Below are 23,348 nucleotides of genomic sequence, written 5' to 3' on the forward strand. Positions count from 1 at the left end.
TAAAACTCAATTCACTGATTCAGCTTCGAAAAAACTACTCAGGACGGGTAATTTAAGGGTAAGCTTCGCTCCTTCGACTGACAGCTTTCTCCGGATTCTCCCATACGCAGGCACACTTGGACTGGTTGATGAGCTTGTGTTCTCAATGAGGACATAGAAGTACGCTGCTGCCTCACACCTCTGATGTTGGCTTATCTCCTCGACAACAAGAGCATTAGGCATCTCAGAAATACAACATGTCCAACCCTTCTCGTCCCTCAACATCTGCTATCATAGAAAAGTTGGGAGGTCCCATATACATTAGATGCTAAGCCAGTTTCACCGAAATCAGTGAGATTGACCCATAAAGATCTAATGTGTATGGCCAGCTTAAGTTTTATGTAACTGCTGGTGGAAGAACCATAATTTCCTCAACAACAAGAACATTGGTCATCTCAGAAATCCAACATGTCCAACCCTTCTCTTCCCCCAACATCTGACTCACCCAAAGTCGAAGGGTACATGTGCTTTCTGAGTAACTAGTTTGGAAACAGTGGTTTAAGGGATTCCCTGCTAGTCACCCTTGGGATATCTCCAGGTCATGGTTCTCAGAGAAAGTTCCAATTGGGGAAAGGATCGTTGGGTCAAACTGAGGAATGCAATACCAGATAGCAGAGCAAGAGACACAGGAGATGAAGGAAATGGTCAAGCCAAGAAATGATATACAAAGGCCAAAAAACTAAGAGCAATGCTAGAAGTTTGAAGAAACGAGGTTTCATATTCACAGAAGGCTAGAACCTTGGAAAGATCAGGAACTTTCGAGCAAAGGAAGAGATCTGACTTTAAATAGCAGTCATATCTAGGTGGGCTATCAGTGAGGCCTTGAGTTATCATGACAATGCCAGGGCAGCCAAGTTCAAGAAGCTGGGAGAACAGGATGCCAAAATCTGGTATAGGAGATAGAGTCAATCAATTAGTGGCAACAGATTGCTGGATCAAGAAGAGGTGGATAACATACCAAAATATTTTAGGATAAATTGTGCTAGCATGACAGCAATCCTGAAAACCTAAGCACTTTAGAAACCCTAGCCTTTAAGAACCTAAGGGCTTGTCCAATCGACCTGGAAGAACATGCACCATACATGTTGGAGATTGTGTGATGGTGTGGGGAAGAACGACCACTGCTGCTGGATTGTAGGGTGGTCGTAACCATGAAAATGAGCAGTGTATAATGTGATGGAAAAATGAATCCAGACAGTAAAGGAGGCAATATGGACAATCACTATACATTAGTAAGTGCCTTGTATTAACTTTCTCTACATGATACTTGCAATTTGCTGAAGCGAGACAACCTCTTTAAGATGTGACTTTCTCCATAAAACCGCTAAATGGAGTTCATCAGTCAGTAATTTTAATGTTGGAACCGGATTCCTCGGGGAATGCCAAAAAAGTAAAACCGTATGCACATTTTATGTATGTCTTTATGTTTTCTCTGCTTTCTAAAAGGCTTGGTCACAATGTCTGTCTCTATTGTACAGTAGGTAATGGATGCTCTTGAAAAGAATCAAGGAGGTCATCCCTACAAAGGAAAAGCAGAGGATTTATTGGCGGTGGAGTAAATTAATCCAGGTGTTCTCATGTGAAACATCCAGGAACGTCTCTTCTCTAATCAGATGCAGCCACTGTATAGCAATGACCTAAGTCAATGACTCCCATCTGCTCCTCAGAGCTTCCTGAAGCACTACTAGAATCACACCAATTAGCATGCACTCCATCACCTAGGCCGGCTATGGAAAGGAGTTACATTAATTAATTGATTTGCTGCACGTTAATTGAATCAAGCCCAAAAACAGTTGATCTCATTTGGGTAAGATGCTGATTACAGACATTCTGTTTTGATTTATTCCTGGCATTGAAAGCACAGTTTCCACCATTCAGTGATGGGGTTACCAGTTAGGTGATTTGCCCCCATTAATGCCATGCATTTCCCTTCTTTTTTTTTTTTTTTGCAAACTGTGCTGCATGCTGTACAGGAACCGCAGAAACAGAGACAAATCTCACCCCCTGGCTCCCAGGATCGGCTCTTAAACCAACTTTCTGAGATTATTTATTGCACAATACAGTTAAAGGGGTTAATTAATGTCAAAAATCAGACATCATATAGAACCAGCCCTGTACCTCACTAGTGATGAGCGGCAGGGGTCATATTCGAATTCGCGATATTTCGCGAATATTTCATTAAATATTTGTTGAATATTCGCGAATTCGAATATTCGTTATATTCTACTTTTTTTTTTACTCTAAAAATTGGCAAGGTAATGATCGAGTAATAGGCAAATATTACGTGATCAATATAGGCGTGGGTCAAAAACGAATATATAGCACTATAGAATATTCGTCATTTTTTTCCATCTGAAGTCATGATTCCCCCCTGCTTAAGTTACATTCCGAAAATTCGCATTCCGAAAAATTCGCAATCAATACTACTCCTAAAGTCAAAGATATTGCAGCCTTCTCATTGGCCCACAAGCTAGAAGAAGGGAGGGATCATGGGTACTGATTAAAAAAAAATCTTAAATATTCGAAATTACGAATATATATCACTATATTCAAAATATTCGTGAATTCTCTAAGTGCCGATATTCGCGATAAAAATTTGCAATTCAAAAATTTGCAATTCGATCCAGAGATCTCCCCATTCATTGCTCCAAATGCTTTTCTAGATTTATGGCAAGCTGTCAGCTCAAAGGGAGTGTTCTTTCTGCTGCAGTTCAGGGGGCATGTCCTTTCTGTTGCAGCTCGCTCCCTATCACAGCTTAGGAGGCAGTTGAAGGATCAAATTGAGTATCTGTGACCATTAGTGATGAGCGAAGTTATGAAAAATTATTTCACAAAGAATTGTAGCAGGCGCAATGATGGGGAACAGTGATCGCGACATCCCCCCGTCATTGAACCCCTCAGATGCCACTTTCATCACTGATTGCAGCATCTGAGATAAAACTTAAGGCCTTTCAGGGGTTAATTCGGTTAAACAAAACCAAAAAATTACTCACCTTATCCATTTGCTCGAGAAGAGGCTGTTGCGGCCATCTTGATTGAAGACACCACGGGGTAATGTGGTGAAGTCACCCCGTGTGAGATTTTGCGCGGTATCTTCAATCAAGATGGCGACAACAGCCTCTCTGCAAGCAAATGGATGAGGTGAGTATTTTTATTTTTTTTGCAGCCATTTCAGGAAATATAGATCGTTACCATAAAGGGCAAGGAAATTCAGCTTTGCGGAAAATCTAATTTTTCCTGAAATTCGGATCAAAGTCAAGTCGTTTGCCTTCGATTCGCTCAACTCTAGTGACCATCTCAGTGAGCTGGACAAAGAAATACGAAAAAGAACAAACAGCAGGTGGCGCTATACAGATACATTTTATTAAATAACTTAACAGCTATACTACATTTTTAATTACATGTAGTTACAAAAGTATTCAGATCCAGGTGCTGGTTTGAAAAATATAGATTATTTTTTCATGGGACAACCCCTTTAAGTAGTCTATTTTTGCTGCACACTATACATGCGATATCTCACAGGGTCCTGTATCTGTTATACCCCCTACTGTGTAAATCTTACAATGGCAAATATGTGTAATGACCCAGAGAGCCATTACCACTCTGCACCCCTCTACTGTCTTCTATGGGCTAACACAGTGTCATCTTATGCATTTATTTCAGTCCACTACAATCTGCATTGCTATTTCTATGCAACTCTTATTGTTCATGTAATTCACCTGGTTCACCAGAAGGTGGCAGCAAGCATGGCAGAGCTACATTTGCAGAGGATGGGACCTTCTTTCTATCCTAATTCTCCCTCTAAGGAGGAGTTTAGTTAGTTAGAGGTCAGTGGAGAGTACCCCCTGCTAGGGGAAGGAAGCAGGTCCACGTCCCTGCTGGATGTGTCCTGCCTAAGCCAGCTGGAGCACCTTCAGCTCTGCTGGATATTGAGGCCACAACTTGGAGCCTCTGAAGCCAGGAGGAAAAAATCCCTGGTACTGATCTAGAGTCAGACTACAGAGAAAAGTTGCAGCATAAAGTAAGAAGCAAAGTTATACAGAAAGCTTGTCAGTACAGCAGAGCCAGAGAGCAATAGATGTAGCAGAGTTGAGTTTGTTTGCCTGCCAGAGTTAATGCTAACGCCTGCTGGGAACCAAGCTAAAGTCTGTAAACCGGTTGTAGAGACGTTTATTGAGAGAAAAGCTGTTATCAACTTCATCACAAGGTCTGGACTCAATTTATTTCTCTATCCCCTTCATCAACAATCCCCCTTTTCATTGCTTCGGAGCCAACGCCTGGGGTCCAGCATATCCAGATAGGAGCACTGTGACTAGTGCATCAACATTTAGGGACCTTTAGGCCACCCTACACCACTCTGGCATTCCTACACCTGGGTACCACTACTACATCACTAAAAAGGGGCCCTGTGCCCTTGTTGCTTCACTGCAATTGGCGTCACAAAAACAAGTACTTTTTCCTCTTAAAAGGCCCTGGGAAAGGCGCCCTATGCCTAAGATTTTCTATATTCTAATATAATAAAGTGGCCAACTTTGCATAATTACATATCCATTACCTGCGCTGCATGCTGTACATGAGCGGTAGACATTGAAACCAAGGGCACGCTTGGTGAATATCTAGTATTCTCCTAAAAGTACCTTTTGAGATTATACTCAAGTGTAGTTAATCAGAATATAGATGCAGGCTATATACTGTATGTATACTATATACTGTGGAATCAGAGGCAGAGATAATACAGTACATGACAATCTCTTTCTAACAAAGCTAGAACCAGCCCTGCACCTCACATGGATCCAGAGATCTCCCCATTCATTGGTCTGCTAGATTTATATCAAGCTGGCAGCTCACAGCTCAGGGTTTGTGTCCTTTCTGCCACAGCTCTCTCCCTATCACAGCTCAGGGGGTTGTCCTTTCTGCTGCTGCTCTCTCCCTGTCACAGCTCAGGGGCTGTGTCCTTTCTGCTGCACCTCTCTCCCTGTCACAGTTCAGGGGGTTGTCCTTTCTGCTGCAGCTCTCTCCCTGTCACAGCTCAGGGGAGTGTGTCCTTTCTGCCACAGCTCTCTCCCTGTAACAGCTCAGGGGGTTGTCCTTTCTGCTGCAGCTCTCTCCCTGTCACAGCTCAGGGGAGTGTGTCCTTTCTGCCACAGCTCTCTCCCTGTAACAGCTCAGGGGGTTGTCCTTTCTGCTGCAGCTCTCTCCCTGTCACAGCTCAGGGGGTTGACCTTTCTGCTGCTGCTCTCTCCCTGTCACAGCTCAGGGGGTTGACCTTTCTGCTGCAGCTCTCTCCCTGTCACAGCTCAGGGGGTTGTCCTTTCTGCTGCAGTTCTCTCCCTGTCACAGCTCAGGGGGTTGACCTTTCTGCTGCAGCTCTCTCCCTGTCACAGTTCAGGGGGCTGTCCTTTCTGCGGCAGCTCTCTCCCTGTCACAGTTCAGGGGGCTGTCCTTTCTGCGGCAGCTCTCTCCCTGTCACAGTTCAGGGGGCTGTCCTTTCTGCGGCAGCTCTCTCCCTGTCACAGTTCAGGGGGTTGTCCTTTCTGCTGCAGCTCTCTCCCTGTCACAGTTCAGGGGGCTGTCCTTTCTGCGGCAGCTCTCTCCCTGTCACAGTTCAGGGGGCTGTCCTTTCTGCTGCAGCTCTCTCCCTGTAACAGCTCAGGGGGTTGTCCTTTCTGCTGCAGCTCTCTCCCTGTCACAGCTCAGGGAGTTGTCCTTTCTGCTGCAGCTCTCTCCCTGTCACAGCTCAGGGGGCTGTCCTTTATGCTGCAGCTCTCTCCCTGTCACAGCTCAGGGGGTTGTCCTTTCTGCTGCAGCTCTCTCCCTGTCACAGCTCAGGGGGTTGACCTTTCTGCTGCAGCTCTCTCCCTGTAACAGCTCAGAGGGTTGTCCTTTCTGCTGCAGCTCTCTCCCTGTCACAGCTCAGGGGGTTGACCTTTCTGCTGCAGCTCTCTCCCTGTCGCAGCTCAGGGGAGTGTGTCCTTTCTGCCACAGCTCTCTCCCTGTCACAGCTCAGGGGGTTGTCCTTTCTGCTGCAGCTCTCTTCCTATCACAGCTCGGGGGGAGGGTTCTTTTTTCTCCATCTCTCTCCCTGTAACTATCACAGTTTCTCACAGAAGCTAGGATTGGTGGCAGTTGAAAGATAAAACTGAAAATGCGCGGACAGAGAGTAAGGAAATTAACAAACAGCAGGTGGCGCTATACAGATTGATTTCATTGAATAACTCACAATATACTACATTTTGAATTGCATGCACTTACAAAAGTATTCAGATCCACATAGAATATTTTTTGTGGGACAACCCCTTTAATATAATGAATTAGTCTATTTACATAGAATGTGCAGATGTCTTCTGTGCTATACATGAACTGCAGCAACGGAGACAGAGATAATACTGTGTTCAGCATATGAAGCGGTATCTTTCTTCCATGTCATTTTTGATGTGATCCCTTACATCACATATTTAAAACTCATGGCCCTCAAGTTGTTGCAAAACTACAACTTCCATCATGCTTAGACAGCCTACAGCTATCAGGGAATGCTGGGAGTTGTAGTTTTGCAATAGCTGGAGGGCCATGAGTTTGACATACTTGTCCTATAGGATAGATTGTAAGCTCTTGCGGGCAGGGTTCGCCCTCTGTACCAGTCTGTTAATAGTTTGTTTATTATATTTTTACATTTGTGTAACCTCGTCCAGATGTACTGCGCCATGGAATTGATGACTCTTTAACCACTTAGTGACCAACAATACGCCTTTTTACGGCAGTCACTAAGGGGCTTTAGGTTTGGCCGCCGGCGAAGAGCGGGGGCCTGGCTCTAACATGAGAGCTGCGCTCCTGCTCTAACAGCCCGATCTGAGCTGTTTAACGCTATACATGCCACGGGCAATGGCGCTCTCTGCATGTAAAGCGCTGACAGAGGGAGCCTTTGTCTCCCATCGTCACCCCGCAAATGCAATTGCGGGGTGCTGATGTGTGTGAAGGCTGGATGGGGTCTCCTACAGGCCTCAAGCCAGCCTTGAGTAGTTTCCAGCAGGCTGTGCCTGTCTGGCACATCCTGCTGGTCAATGTTAGTAAAGCATTCACATTAAAATGCAATGCACTGTAGGGATTTAGAATGTTGTCTGTTATAGTCCCCTTGTGTGACTATTTAGTTGTTAAAAAATTATAAAAAAAAAAAAAAATCCGGTAGAAATAAAAATATGCTTTTTTCCATTGAAAATACGCTTTTCAATGAAAAAATTGAAAAAAAACTAAAATCTCCCCCATATGTTTGGTATGGCGGCGTCTGCAATGGCCCGCACTACATAAATATCATGTAAATTATTCCCTACAGTGAACGCCTTAAAAAAATATATAAATACCACTGAAAAACTTAATAACAAGCGATCAAAACACATAATTTGCTCCAAAATGATACCAATGAAAACTACAAGTCGTCTTGTGAAAATTAAGCCCTCACACAACTCCATAGAAAGGAAAATAAAAAAGTTATGGGTCTTGGGAAGCGATGCAAAAAGATTTAATTCCTTTTAAAAAAAAGGGTTTAATTGAACAAAAGTAGTGAAACAGAAAGAAAACAATATGTATTTTGTATCGCTGTAATCGTACTGACCCAGAGAATAAAGATATTATGTTATTTATACCGAAAAATGAACGCCGTAAAATTTATAACGTAAAAACTCAGTGGCAGTATTGCTGTTTTTCCCATCTCCCTCCCAGAAAGAGTTAATAAATGTTAATCAGAAAGTTATCTGTACCCCGAAATGACGCCATTAAAAACTACAACTTGTCCCGCAAAAAAAAAAACCACACCCTCATACAGCTTTACAGACGGAAAAATAAATAAATTATAGCTCTCAGAACGCGACGATGAAAAAGGGAAGAAAAAACGCTTGGTCAGGAAGGCCCAAAACAAGCTGGTCACTAAGGGGTTAAAATAATAAAAAAAAATATAATAATCATAACAATCTGATATTCCACGCACTAAGTGAGCAACAGCGAAAACAACAAAAAAAATAAAACAATAAAGGTGCTTTTTGTACAAGGGAGAATTACAGTTATTATTAATTAAGTTCATTAACAGAAAGAATTAGGAGCTTCTCGATGATTATGCCGCGGGAAGGACAAAGTTTATGTGGCATAGATTCATTATCCATCATTATACTGTCAGCGCTGCTCCAGAATGTAAAGTAGTCATGTGAGAGGTAAAAAAGGGTGGCAAAGTATTATTTCTTCCAACTCGCGTTATCACAAGAGCCTCAGGTCTCGCAACATTTATTGGGTGCAAGCAACTATTTTCTATTTGGTACTGATTTTCCCATCTCCCTGCAACCCCTGCTGGCTCAGTGTCTGTAGGGTATACAGTACGTTCTGCTGCTTTGCTTCGTGTTTAACGTACAGTATGACAGTCTAATGTACAAAAAAAGCTATATCGCCTACAATGATTTGGATCAGGGTGCAATTTTTTATAGAAACGCATCTGGGCTTTCCAGGAGAGTGTTCACAGAGTCCGAGTGGCAGTCCAAACTTGCAGTTATCCCATTACAAAAGTAACTGAAGAGCATTACAAATAAAAACAAAATTTACTTAGATGGGTTATCCCATGACTAATGTAAAAAACTTCAGAAATCATACAGTACATGACAACCTCTTTCTAACAAAGCTAGAACCAGCCCTGTACCTCACATGGATCCAGAGATCTCCCCATTCATTGCTCTGCTAGATTTATATCAAGCTGACAGCTCAAGGGGAGTGTCTTTTCTGCTACAGCTCAGGGGGTGTGTCCATGCTCTCCCTATCAGAGCTCAGGGGGCGTGTCTTTTCTGCTACAGCTCAGGGGGCGTGTCCATGCTCTCCCTATCACAGCTCAGGGGGTGTGTCTTTTCTGCTACAGCTCAGGGGGCGTGTCCATGCTCTCCCTATCACAGCTTGGGGGGAGTGTCTTTTCTGCTACAGCTCAGGGGGTGTGTCCATGCTCTCCCTATCAGAGCTCAGGGGGCGTGTCTTTTCTGCTACAGCTCAGGGGGCGTGTCCATGCTCTGCCTATCACAGCTCAGGAGGCAGTTAAAGAATGAAACTGAGCATGTGCGGCCATCTCAGTGAGCAGGTCAAAGAAATAAGAAAAGTGAATATCTCAATGGCTATATATAGTGTGCAAGCATGGCCACCACTAATGGATTGCAGGGTGGTCATAAGAAACAAACAGTGTATAATGTGATGGAAAAATGAATCCAGACAGCAAAGGAAGCAATATGGAGAATCACAATACATTAGTAAGTGCCTTGTATTAACTTTCTCTACATGATAAATGCCGCTTTCTGAAGTGAGATGACACCTTTAATGAATTGCCTGGTTACCTTTTTTTCCATCATTCTATTGACATTACTTGTTACAGTTTTGTCTCTTACTTTAAAAAGAGGAGGAGCTCCACACTTAGAGGGTGTGGCCTATCAGGTGATATACAATTGTTACATTTGGCTAAGAATTCTTGTCCTACTCATAGCTTCCTATAGCACAGACTATAATAAATTTGGATTTTCTCATCTGTTTCCCTTGGCACATTTGTTAGTAGTTCATCAACAAGCAATGGAGGTTCTCAGTAAAATCTATTTTTTTCTCATAGTTTCAAATGGTTACTGGAAGAAAAAGTTAGCAATTTAGAAATGAAATGAAATTTTCAAGCCCAAAAACAATATTTCAGTTCACATTACCATACTGGTTGCCAAGTTCTTCAGAGCCTACAGATGCTGGTAAGACTGAATGCTGAAATTTGAATTCTAATAAAATTGACAACATGCAGAAATATTGTGTGTATATTTCTATATTTCCAGCAAGTGGGTTACGGTTGTCGGCGGAGTTCATGGAGATGTCCCCCTCCGGCATACACGGCCCCATGGTCCGGTGTCCCTTCCGAGAGGTAGGGATCCCGGTCCTGACGCTGGTATTTGTAGGAGATCCCTACTGCGGTCCGCTACACACTCTCTATGTATTCCGTTCTACAGTCACTATTTTGAGTAAATACTCGGTCTAGTTATTATCTATGTGATGAATGTGAACGGAGATATAGGGCAATCCTCCCTAAAGAAAGATGGCGTCGCTAGTTGTTACTTTACAGAGCGCATGCGCACTATTCTTATATTGTGATTCACACGATGTCGTCATCCTGGTCATGCGCACTGAGGAGACTAAGACGCCCAGGGAACGTGATGGTATATGTGGGCTCCATGGCTTTCCGGGTTTCACTTCTGGGATCCTCATTCAGTATGTTGTCACTATTATATTATTCTAATTGGAACAAAAGTTTTGTATATGCTTTGTTCTGTATAAAAGGGATTGCATCCTGGTATTATAGAACGTATGACACCAGTCACTTTGATAAACATGCACTTTATATTTGTATCATATGTCTGCAATTTAAGTTGATTGTAACCACACCCTTATGGGTGTGACACTTTTTGTAACACTTTATATGTGTTCATTTTCACTGTCTCTATGCTTGAGAAAGGCTCGTATGAGCTGAAACGTCGCAAGATTTGCCATAATATGGGTGAATAAAACTGCTTTGATTTTCATCACAATTCGGAGTGCAGTCCTGCTTTCTCTATTATATATATATATATATATATATATATATATATATATATATATATATACGGTATAGTGTTGAGGTTCTCCACAAGTTTATACTTTTTTGGTTTAGTTATATTAATGCTGGGGGACCATGGGAAGATCATTTTTCTTCTCCAGCCAACTTTCCAAACAAGGGCATAATATAGCCATGATATCACTCGATAACTCCAATGGTCATGTGAGTAGCTACTAATGTAGAAGGCAAAGCATCAGATATGGGGCCTAGCAGCTAAGGGGAGCCATCATCAATAAGAATAGGTGCAGTTAGTGATCAGTGTGGATGATAGCAGAGGGTAGAATGGTCAAAGTACAATTGGGATTCATTGGAGCTCAATATAACTATAAGCCTTTCAAGTCATGAACACATTACTGGAAGATCTCATGAGGGAACAGGTCTCTATTAAATGCTTAGCTACTGAGCCCCGTAGCTGCTTGTCATGCCCCCAAAGGCCAATGTAGACGAGTGACTTACCTGTAATATGGTAGCTCACTTGACGGTTTATTTCAGATGTGTCTTCATCCCAAGTGCTAAGTATTCCAACCACCTCCCCAGGGGCATCACTTTCTTTCACAAATCCTTTATAGGTTCCTTGTTCAAAGATGGGCCCATTGTCATTGATGTCTGTGACAGTCACGGAGACGACGGCAGAAGTAGAAAGAGACAATGTTTCTCCAAGGTCAGCTGCTACAACGGTAAATCTATAAGTGGGGTTCCTCTCGTGGTCCAGTTCTTTGAGTGTACTTATCCAACCAGTATTTGAATCAATAGTGAATGTTTCTAAGATTCTGTCTTCTGGCCTTTCCGAAATAAGACTGTAAGTAACTTGTCCATTCGCGCCCCAGTCGGCATCGGCAGCTTTCACTTGGATAACGCTGGTTCCTATTGACATACCCTCCATGATTACAGCATCGTAGTGTGTGGAGTCAAATAATGGCTTGTTGTCATTCAAATCTAAGATCTTGATCTCTACGTCAACAGTAATTAAGACATCGACTTTATCCAAAGGTACAGAGGCAGCAACTTTGAAATGAAACACAGGTATAGATTCATGGTCAACTTTTTTGTCCAATTTTAACATTCCGGTGTCCTTATCGATGATAAAAAGGTTATCCTTGTTATTTTCAGGATATTCACCGTTGACTATGCTGAATAAAGCCTCTTGAACAGGTTTTATGTTGAATGAGTCTATTATAGTTCCGATCAAAGTGTCTTCTGGGACAGCGAATGTATATTGAGGTTGGGCAAAAGTAGGCAGGACAGTTTCTGAGGGTACAACATGAATGTATACAGGAATAAGAGAGTGTTTCATAGGAATTCCCCCATCCAATGCCTTAACAAAAAAGGAAAGAACTGTATTTTTTAGCTGGTTAAAGTTGCCCTTTGTAACCATCCAACCATTATCCGGGTCAATTTCCAGAAGATCTGCTACTGAAACAGAAGCCTCACTGTATAGCGAGTAGGTGATTCGAGAGTTGGCACCATCATCTTCGTCAAAGGCTTGCACCTGAGTGACAAGGTGACCTTTCTCAACATCAGCTTTGACACTTGCCCTGTATTCTGTAGCTTTAAATTGTGGTGCATTGTCATTTTCATCCACCACTAATACTTGGATAGTACAAAAAGCTGCTCGACCACCGCCGTCCAGAGCTCTAAGAAATATATGAATGTCCCGCTCCAGTGGATTCTCTCGATCTAGCTTTTCTGTAGTAACAATCTGTCCTAATGTGTCAATAAAGAATCGATTTTTGGCTAAGTCATTTATGATCGTGTAGGTGACATGTCCATACAAGCCTGAATCTCCATCTGTTGCCTTGACATAGATTACCTTAGTGCCAATGGGGGCATTTTCTCTAACTTCAGTCACATAGACACTTTGTGCAAAAACAGGGCTAAAAAGATTTGCCCCAAGAATCTTCACGTGGACCTGTGCTGTACTGGTGAACAGCCCATCAGACACTGAGATATTTAAACTATGCATCGGCTCCATTCGTTGCTTACGATGGTTAGAAAGGGTTATGACACCACTCTTGCTATCCATGAAAAAGTTCATACGATCGTTTCCAGACAAAATGCTGTACTCTAACCTATCAACGTCTGTACTGTCTGCATCAGAAGCTTGGACACAGGTCACAAAGTGTCCTCTAGGAGCAAGCTCACTCACATATGACTCATAGATCAACTGATTGAAAACTGGAGGATTGTCATTTAAATCTGTTATGTAAATGGTAACTAGGATCTCACTACTTAGGGATGGAAATCCGTTATCTGTTGCCCTAATTCTCAGGACACTTTGCTGGGAAACCTCATGGTCCAACAGACGAGCTGTGAGTATCAAACCACTGGTACTGTCTATGTGGAAAGAATCAGTGTTGTTAAATATGTCCTGAACAATTTGATACCTTACGACTTTGTTATTATCGGAGTCGGCATCTGTGGCAACCACTTGTAGGACTGGTGTCCCAATGAGAGAACTTTCCGATAAAGTGGCATTGTATGATGGAAATTGAAAAATTGGTGGATTGTCATTGACGTCATTAATACTGATATCTACAATGACCTCAGCCCTCGCACTCGTGAGTGAATCACTTGCACGTACAGTCAACTTAAAGGAAGGGTTTGTTTCAAAGTCCAGTTGGCTGACCACACTCAAAACACCAGTGTCAAAATCAATGTTAAACTGGTTATATGGATCTCCATCAACAATGGTGTAAATGATGCCTTGGCCTTCTGGGCTTGTAGCATTAATACTCAAAATTGGTGTGTGCATCTCAACATCTTCATTTACGGAAGCTGCATAAAAGGCTTTGTCAAATACTGGCATGGCTTTGTTGACAATGGTGACTGGCAGCTCAACCGAAGCTGACAATAAAGGATCACCGCGGTCTTTGGCAATGATAATTAATATGTACTCTATGTTAGAGAGATCGGAGTCAAAGGAATTTTTCAAGGTAACACTCCCATTCTGTTTGTCAATTTCAAAATGGCTGTAATCATCTTCCAAGAAAAATGATAGCTCACCATTTTTACCCTTGTCTTTATCTATGGCTGTCACTTTATAGATCAAAGTCCCCGGCTCAGCATCAACCTGAACAGCAGCGTAGTATGGAAGACCTACGAAGACTGGAGCATTGTCATTGATATCTTCAATGTTGACCTTAACGACCACTCGAGCCACACGGAGGTTGTCTAGTTCTCTACTTGCTTCTACCACTAATTCATAGATTTCTTCTTCTTCTCGGTCGAAAGAAATTCCTGTGGTCTGAATAACTCCAGAGGTAGACTTAATTTTGAACTTATTTCCTGGGTTTAATATGGTATATTTTAGTGGCTCATTCAAGCGGTGGCCTACAGCATTCACAACAGCTATCTTTGTGATATTGGTGGTGTTTTCTGGTATAGAAGCAGAATAAAAATCTTGGGTGAAGTAAAGACCACTATCCATGGCTTCCTTTACAAGTATGGTAACAATAGCAGTACTATAAAATTTCCCATCTGATACTTTGACCATGAGCATATAATGATCTTTAGACAAACTGCTGTTTTTTACTGTGATGACCCCAGTGCTGGAATCAATTATGAAATGGTTGAGGTTTCCTTCTGTTAACGAATAACTTAACTCTGGAGGTATTGCTAAATCTGGATCTCGAGCGCTAACTTGCAGGACCTCTACACCAACATAGGTTGGTAGGAGTAAAGTTGTTTCAAAAACAGCTTCGGTGAATACTGGAGGGTTATCATTGACATCACTTACTTCGATTGAAACTTCAACTGGACTTTCGGCAGTAAGTTGTGGACTTCCGCTATCCCTAACATGCACATGGAAATGAAAGAAAGCTATGGTTTCATGGTCCAGGTAAGCTATGGTTCGGATGGCACCAGTGCTGGAATCCACTGTGAAATACTTTTTGGCCGTTGACTCAACAATCTGGTAAACAAGCAAAGCATTCTGGTTGCTATCTGCATCAGTTGCTCTTATCACTAATGGGTTTTTATCTGAGCTCCTAACAATGCTGTTTATAGGGGCTGCTTCACTGATAGTACCCACATACTGAGAACTGAGAAAGACTGGTGGGTTGTCATTTTGGTCCAGAACGTGGATGTTGATAGTGGTGTTGGAAGCCATGCCTGCCATATTTGTTGCTTGGATAATGAGCTGGTAGGAAGATATTCGTTCATAATCAAGTAACTTCTGAGTTGTGATGACTCCAGAGTATGGGTTGATAGAAAAGGCTCCTTCTGCATTACCAACTTTGATTTCAAAAACCAATGTGGATTGACTTATTGCAGACACCTGTACAACCAGCGTGCCCACTTCTACGTTCTCGTGAACTTCAGCCTGATATTCTGTCTGGGTGAATTTGGGATTTGAATTATCTGACATGGATAAGGAAATTCTAACAATTGCCGCAGCGGAGAGCGATGGACTTCCTCGATCAGTGACTTTGACGGATAGTACGAACTGACCCATTGTGGATAAGTCTGGTTCCTTTGACACAGTGATGATGCCCAGAACTGGTTCAATTTTGAACATGTTCCCAGTGTTGCCTAAAAAAAAAAAAAAAAAAAAAAATGTAAGACAAGTAGCGAAAATAGTAAAAAAAATTACATAGCACATTACTGCAGTAGTTACACACGTCAATTTGGAATTGCTCATGATGGCCTTACAACGCAAGGTTACTCTGTAGACAGATGAATTGTAGGCTACTGTGTGTCACCAGTATTAGATGATGTGCCTAGTGAAGTGTGAAGGATCAGGTCACTACTGACAATTTACTCTGAGACAGGCCGAGAGCTTTATGATTTGCAATTACAGAGTATGGACATGTATGTTTCACTTCACCTTAACAATACAAGAGGACATGCAACTTTACAGAAAGCCTTCCTGTCTGATTTTTCAGATTTTTTTAAACTTTTTTTACTATATTTGTTTCTTTGAAGAATCTGTATCACTGCTTATATTTTCAGCAGAGCTGCACAGAGATTGTCACCAGCTCTTGTCCTCAGATTTTAATTCTAGACCTAATGTCACAGGAAACCAGTTATGTTGTGACTGTGGAAACCCATGCATGGGAGAACATAAAAATTCTATGCAAATGCCTTGGCTGGACTTGAACCCAAGACCCTAGTGCTAACCAGTGAGCCACCATGCTTAGCGTGATGTCACCTGACATTCATATTAATGGAGGTTTCTGGGAAGATTCCTTTATTTTTATTTATTTTTAAAAGGGCCACTAAAATAAAAAATAAACCATATAAAAAAAATAATCAAAAGTAAACCATAGTCACCCTCACCGATCACCCACCACAGTTGCTCTGATGCTCCTCCAGTTCCCCCTGCTCTCCACTTTCTGATTCTGGCTTGACAGGCCAGGAAAGGTCCACTCAGCTGATCATTGGGCTGTGTCTTTCCTGACATTTCAGGTGGAGAGTCGTGAAGATCGAAGGAGTGTTGGAATGTCTGCAGTGAGGGATCAGTGAGGTTGAGCAAGGTTTAATTTTTATTTTGCAGCCTACATAACCCTTTAAAAAAATATATTTCCCTGTAAACCCATTTCCACCCCTATCCTGTATCAAGTGAGAAACATTTTGATATGTAATGTTTTTTGACCTAGCCCTAACCAATTTTCCTACCCCAAAGTGGACAGTAGCTGGAATGGCTATGATGGGGGATCGGTGAGGGCTCGAGTGTGGTTTAATTTTTATTCTTAACCCTATGTGGCCTTTAAAATAATGTATCCCTTTTTATTCTTAAGTAGTTAGAGGGGTGGGCCCAGCCTTTCCCTTCCATTGAGTGACAGGGCCAGACATCCTTACTGTCCTTCTGCCATGCCCTGAAATCTAGCACCTGTGCCAATGAGAGCTTAATAGGTGAACACACAGTTTGGATCTCATTGCCGGGAACAGGTAAATGAGATTTACAGCATTTGTGCTGACTGAACTCTCTATGGCACATGCACGAGATTTCAGGCAGGCCAGGCAGGAGGACAGTAAGGATGCCTGGCCCTGTCACTCAATGGAAAGGAGAGGCTGGGCCCACCCCTCTAACGGCATAAGAATAAAAGTATATTCTGAAATTTAAAGCAGTCTTCACCCTCTTGAGACGGCCTATTTTTTCTTCTTCTGTGCCTGTTCTTTGGTCACAATTTGTCGTCAAGTGTCTTAAAGGAACACTCTACACAATAACTGATGCACTGAGTGACACCTAGCCCAGGGCTCAAGAGAGGAGATGTATGACACACAGATCGACCAAACACCAAAGAGACGATACCTGTGTCATGCTCCGCCTCCTCAGGCCTGCATTAGACATAATGCAGTGTATCAGCTGTGTCTGGACTGTGTCTTTAAAGGGATTATACCAAACTGCTTGCTCTATGCAATTACTTTTTTTGGTTTAAGCCCGTGGATTTGTGGTGAAGAATGTTCAGGTTTCGCAAAAAACATATGATTCTATAAAGCAATTTTGCAATCTGAAAAAAGTGTACGGCGTGTCAGTACAGCATATGAAGTATCTTTGTGGGAGCATATTTCACCGTAGATGCCGGTGAACCATCAGACTTTCAAGTCTATTGACGATATAAAAGTATTGTGAACGGAGAAGCACTTCAGAAAAAAAAAAAGAAAAGCAGTGTCCTGGAGCAAAATGTCTTTCTATACGTCTTTGAAAGGGCCGAGATGAAGTACATCTTCCCTCAGAGCGTAACAAATCCACGGAGCAGCTGCCAAACACAGACCAAGTAGGGACATAAATTAGCAGAATTTAGAATAACATGGGGCATAAATATCGGGCCCCGGGGACTAGGATGGCAGTACACAGGGCTATCAAATCACCACACAAGCTTCACGTTCTGCTATTTTTATCTCATACTTTTGCTTAAATCTTCAAAATGGCCAAAATCCGAAGGATTTATGGCAAGAGAGCAATGCATGATGGAATTTGTGGTGTATCCTACGATGGACTGGCCATACTGTGCAGAAGGCCTGCTCGCACACTAACAGCTTACTGTTCACCCAAATGCCTACTCATGGCATTGATGCTGTATCTTCCTCACCCAGACGTATCTCTAGGCACCTAAATAAATATTCAATTGATGTAAGGAGTTAAAGTAGCACTTCCGCAAAAAAAATGTATTCTCTGACTTAGAAAAGTGCATGATGGAAACTGTGGTGAGTTATAACCTCCCTTCTGATCCTCAGCTGTGTCATGTGACCAAGGATCTGACTTCCCAAATAACACAGCATCTTTTGTATGGACAGGAAGTCAGTTTCTATATGTATTCCTATGGGAGCCTCAATGTCAGACTCATAAGAATGAATAGAGAAGTAACTACCGTATTTTTCCCTTTATAAGACGCACTTATACTTTATGTGCCTTATAAAGCCAATACTAGTGAGCGCTTCTATTATGGGGTTTTGACATGGAGGGTTGATATGGGGGTCTGATGTGACGTTGTGATATTTATGGGGATCTGATCTGATATAAGATCTGATGAAAAATATTTTTTTCCAATGTTCCTCCTCTAAAATCTGGGGTGCGTCTTATCATTGGGTGCGTCTTAGAAATTGAAAAAATACGGTAACTTCCCGTCCTGTGTCATTTTGAGATCAGAGTGCTGATCACATGGCACAGCTGAGGATCAGAAGGGAGGTCATAACTCTCAAAGACGATTACCTTCACTACAGATTACATTATGTACCTTTCGTACAGTGGGTTCACATCAACGTTATAAATTCCGTTATGAATTCAAAACGGAAACCTTTAGAGGCATTCCGTTTTGATCCGTCATAATAGAGGTCTATGGGCATGCATAACGGAACCCTCTGGCTTCCGTTATGCAGGACGGAAACCGGACAGATCTGTTATGCATGCCCATAGACCTCTATTATGACGGATCAAAACGGAAAGCCTCTAAAGGTTTCCGTTTTGAATTCCATCTTATAAAGCAATAACGGAAGTCATAACGTTGATGTGGACCTGCCCTTACAGGTCAGAGAATAAACATTTTTGTGGGAATGCTACTTTAAAAGGGATTGTGCCACTAATATAAATGTGTCCACTCAACAGATATGGCTGTGATGTCACTTCCCCCAAATACCGCTATTTATCAAATCTGCCTTATTCTAAATTTATTAGCCAACCATTGCTCCCTGTGGCAAATCAGTTTAGATTTTTAGTTGCTGTTGATTACGTCCTGTATTGGAGCCTTGTAATACAGGACGCACATGCTCACAGCGCTTCTTTTCCTTCCCTTCAATAACCACTCCTATACGTGCAGCGTCAGTTCCATGTCAGTTATGGATAGGTAGAAAGATAGATAATAGACAAATAGATAGATAGACATAATGATGGATTTTGCTGTGACAAATGATAGACATTAGCACAAGTTGCGTCTGTTAGGGTCCATTCACACATCCGTATGTGTTTTGCGGATCCGCAAAACACGGACACCGGCAATGTGCGTTCTGCATTTTGCGTACCGCACATCGCCGGCACTATAATAGAAAATGCCTAATGTTGTCCGCAATTGCGGACTAGAATACATATTTTTTTCGGGAACAGAATTGCGGACCCGGAAGTGCGGATTCGGAAATGCGGATCTGGACAGAACACAGTGTGGCCCCATAGAAATGAATGGGTCCGCAATTCGGTTACGCAAAATGCGGAACAGAATTTGGGAACGTGTAAATGGACCCTTAGTGTCACATGTCCTGCTGATGTCAGCAGATCTCACCGCCCTAACTTATGACAGGACAGCCGTCACCTGACAAACCAGGAAGTGGGAATCAAGCATGGGGGATAAGAGAAAAGTGCAAATGACGTAAATAAAAGGAGGAACGAGAACTAGGGTACTTCATGAAAATAAACTTTAGATTAAAAAGTACTTTATGGCACAACCTCTTTAATTAAAGGAAAATTCCAGCGAAACTGAGAATGATGTGCAAGGCATGGGAGGGCAGATCATGACAAAGGCATCTTCTCTTCTTTTAATCCTTTTGTCATGCTCCGCCCCTTTGGGCCTGCAGTAGGTATAACAATGTGCATCAAGAGTGCATCTAGAGATGATATTGCCAGGTTGGAATCGGTAGCCGGGATGTAAGCTAGAAATTCAATGTCACAATGATGCCAGTCTTCCATGTTAAAGAAGTTGCAAGGATTAAAAAAAAACATGGCTGTTGTCATCCAAAAACAGCGCCCCACTGGTCTACAGGTTGCATTTGGCATTGCAGTTCAGCCACATTCACTTCGACTGAGCTGAACTATCAGACATTGAGTGCAGCATATGTCATGTCCATAGTTCCCACCGGTTCCAAATTTCCGGTCACAAATTTTCAATGATAATCCCTAAACAATTCGGGCTGTCCAGGACTAAAAATGGGCGGAAATTTCTTCCTGCTCGGCCTACGAGAAATGATAGGTCAATGGAAACGGAACTGCAGTACCCAAGCACGGCCACGACACAGTGGATGGCGGGGTGGTCCTTGACTTTATTCTGTTCTGGCGGTGGGAGTTGCTACAAACAGCTTATCAAGGGGATGTCGGTCCACTGATCTGATATGGATGACCTATCCAGAGGGTAGGTCATCAAAATCGAGACCTCATAACACCACTTTGAGCACCATGTAGAACGGTATAAAATACAATTCCTCACTGGAAGGCGGTAGATGAAGACCTGCTTGTAGTTACTACGTGTAGCTTCAGAATTCTCCATGAACTTCACACATGTATCATAAACAGCACTACCAGGAGGCTCAGTTATGGTGGAATTTATCTGTGACTCGTCTTCATATCACTCGGACACTGACCCCCTCCGACCACAGACGCTGCCACGCCGTGGCATTATCTGTGACATTTATAAAATGTCATTGATTTTACTAATGTGTGAAATGGAAACTGTGAAGAGCAGACATTTGCAGACACAAAGATCTCAGCTAATTACACGTCTAAAAGTTCACTATGAAGGAGATGACACGTGTTCAGATGTCTGCAGGGAAAAGAGAAACATTTCAATACAGAAAATACTAAGGCAGCGCTCTCCAAAAAGTAAAGCAAGACAGATCTTTTATTCATCTACATGTGGTTGCCATATGGATATTCTTTTTACTTTATCTGTTGGAGAGTGCTGCCTAATGTACTTTGCAAATGTTGGGGCCTTGAATCAGCCTCCCTGGGGCCAGCACCTCTGTTTAATTACATTTTTGCTGGTCATTCTTCCTTTTATTTAATTTTTTATATCTATCTATCTATCTATCTATCTATCTATCTATCTATCTATCTATCTATCACATTAACAATATATCTCTGTATATAACATTTATACAAATAGATAAAAATAGATAGATAGATAGATAGATAGATAGATAGATAGATAGATAGATAGATAGATAGATAGATAGGAGATAGATAGAGTGGAGCTCCATGAGCAGTGAAATGGGGAAACAGCCACATCTGGATCAGAATAGACCGCTCCATCCTCACCTCCCAGTCCGACATCTACCTCTGTGCGGCCTACATACCACCACCTGAATCCCCTTACTACAACCCAGAATGCTTTAAGATCCTGCAAAGGGAAGCCGCCCACCATCAAACCCTGGGCAAAGTCCTTATCATGGGAGACCTCAATGCCAGAACAGGCAGGGAAAGAGACTACCTGACCACAGATGGAAACATCTATATATATATGGAGCACAGACCAACAGCGACAGCTCAGTACATACAGAGAGGAACAGTTACGACAGCACGGTAAATAAAAGTGGCAAAAAATAGTTGAATCTTTGCCGAAGCCTAGGACTCCACATCCTCAACAGTCGCACCAAAGGGAGACTCTCTAGAAAGGACTACATTAAACTCCCATGTAGGTAGCAGCGTAGTGGACTACGCCATCACAGACATGGACCCCGCAAACATTGGGAACTTCATAGTCAGCCCACAGTCACACTTGTCTGATCACAATCAAACATGCCTAAATATTAGGTCCACAAACAAACCACCAGGACAAATACCTCAGCACACCGTGCTCTTCACAGTACCTCCAGCTTATAAGTGGTCCAAGACATCGGCTCAGGAATATAAAGAGGTGCACAATAAACCAGAAATCCAAGGGATGCTCTACTACTTCAACAACAAGGTGTTTGAGATAAACCCAGAAGGAGTCAATCAAGCTGTAAGAGATCTTAATAATATATTTTACACCATAGCAGAAATGGCTGACCTGAAAAAGTATAGCGACCTGAAGCAAAAAAAAGATAACCCCAACACTTGGTTTGATGAGGAGTGCAGAGCTGTTCGGAAGACCTTAAGATCGGCCTCAAATAAAAAGCTTAGAGATCCCAACAACATCAACCTGCGGGAAGTCTACGACACAACGCAGAGGCAATACAAAACCCTCCTCAGAAGGAAAAAGCAAGAATATACCTCAACCAAACTTAGACAGCTTCAAGATGCCCTCCAGGATAACTCCTTCTGGGAACTATGGAACCACATAGGCACAAATGAGAAGAAAAACAACCTCCATATTCAGAACGGCAACATCTGGCTCCAGTATTTCAGAAACCTCTAGAGACATCCCAAAAGAAAAACGTAACCCAGGCCAAGAACAAATGAGGTCAAAACTGAAGAGCATGGAAGAGATACTTATAGATTTCCAAAACCCGCTAGACTCACCCATAACACTGCAGGAGATATCAGAGAGAATATCAACCATAAGAGGTAAGAAAGCCAGCAGCACAGATGGCATCCCACCCGAAATGATTAAATACAGCCCACCAGCAATACAGGAAGCCATAGCAAAACTGTACAACATTGTGCTAAGCGCTGGCTACTTCCCCCAAGCCTGGAACCAAGGTGTCATAACACCAATACACAAGAGCAGGGACAGGTATGACCCGGCCAACTACTGAGGGATGTGTGTCAGCAGCAATCTGGGGAAACTATTTAACAGTATTCTGAACTAGAGAATACTCTGCTTTCTCACAAAGCACAATGCACTCAGTAAAAGCCAAGCAGGGTTCATGCCAAACCGCCGCACCACAGACCACGTCTACACCCTGCACCACCTCATCAAGAGCCATGTCCACAACACAAAGCAGGGAAAGATATACACTTGTTTCGTGGACTTCAAAAAGGCCTTTGACTCGGTGTGGCACCCAGGATTGCTTCTGAAGCTATTGTAGAGCGGAATAGGAGGAAAGACGTCATCAAAAGCTCCTACACCGAGAACCAATGCAGCGTGAAGGTAAATGGGAAAAAAACGGCTTACTTCCAGCAGAGCCGAGGAGTCAGACAGGGCTGCAGCCTCAGTCCAACTCTCTTTAACATTTACATCAATGAGCTGGCAGCGGCTCTGGAGTCCTCCCCAACACCAGGTCTCATCCTCCATGACACTGAGGTGAAATTTCTCCTGTATGCGGAGGACCTTCTCCTACTATCACCAACTGAGAAAGGTCTCCAAGACCAGCTAGTCAATCAATCTAATCCCATCAATTCAAAAAAGACCAACACTGTGGTGTTCCAGAGAAGGAAAACAAGGTCAGCCAGGCCCCCTACCATTATGCTACACAACTGCCCTCTTACAGCCACCAACAGGTACACGTACCTGGGCCTGATAATTGACCAAACTGGGAGCTTCAAATCAGCCATTGAGAAGCTGAAAGACAAAGCATGAAAGACCTTCTACAACATCAGAAGACG

At 42.6% G+C, this 23,348-nt stretch overlaps 1 protein-coding gene across 5 annotated transcripts in view; it reads right to left on the reverse strand.

The window, feature by feature from the left end:
* Positions 1 to 23,348, reverse strand: part of FAT3 (FAT atypical cadherin 3) — a 588,664-nt gene that overhangs the window by 82,344 nt on the left and 482,972 nt on the right. For all 5 annotated transcript variants that reach the window (XM_040426352.1, XM_040426353.1, XM_040426354.1 and 2 more), the window contains one exon: positions 11,135 to 15,208. In XM_040426352.1, the coding sequence (XP_040282286.1) occupies positions 11,135 to 15,208 (4,074 nt within the window). The remainder of the gene's footprint in view (positions 1 to 11,134; positions 15,209 to 23,348) is intronic.

The sequence above is a fragment of the Bufo bufo genome, chromosome 3, assembly GCF_905171765.1.
Source record: "Bufo bufo chromosome 3, aBufBuf1.1, whole genome shotgun sequence".
NCBI lineage: Eukaryota > Metazoa > Chordata > Amphibia > Anura > Bufonidae > Bufo > Bufo bufo.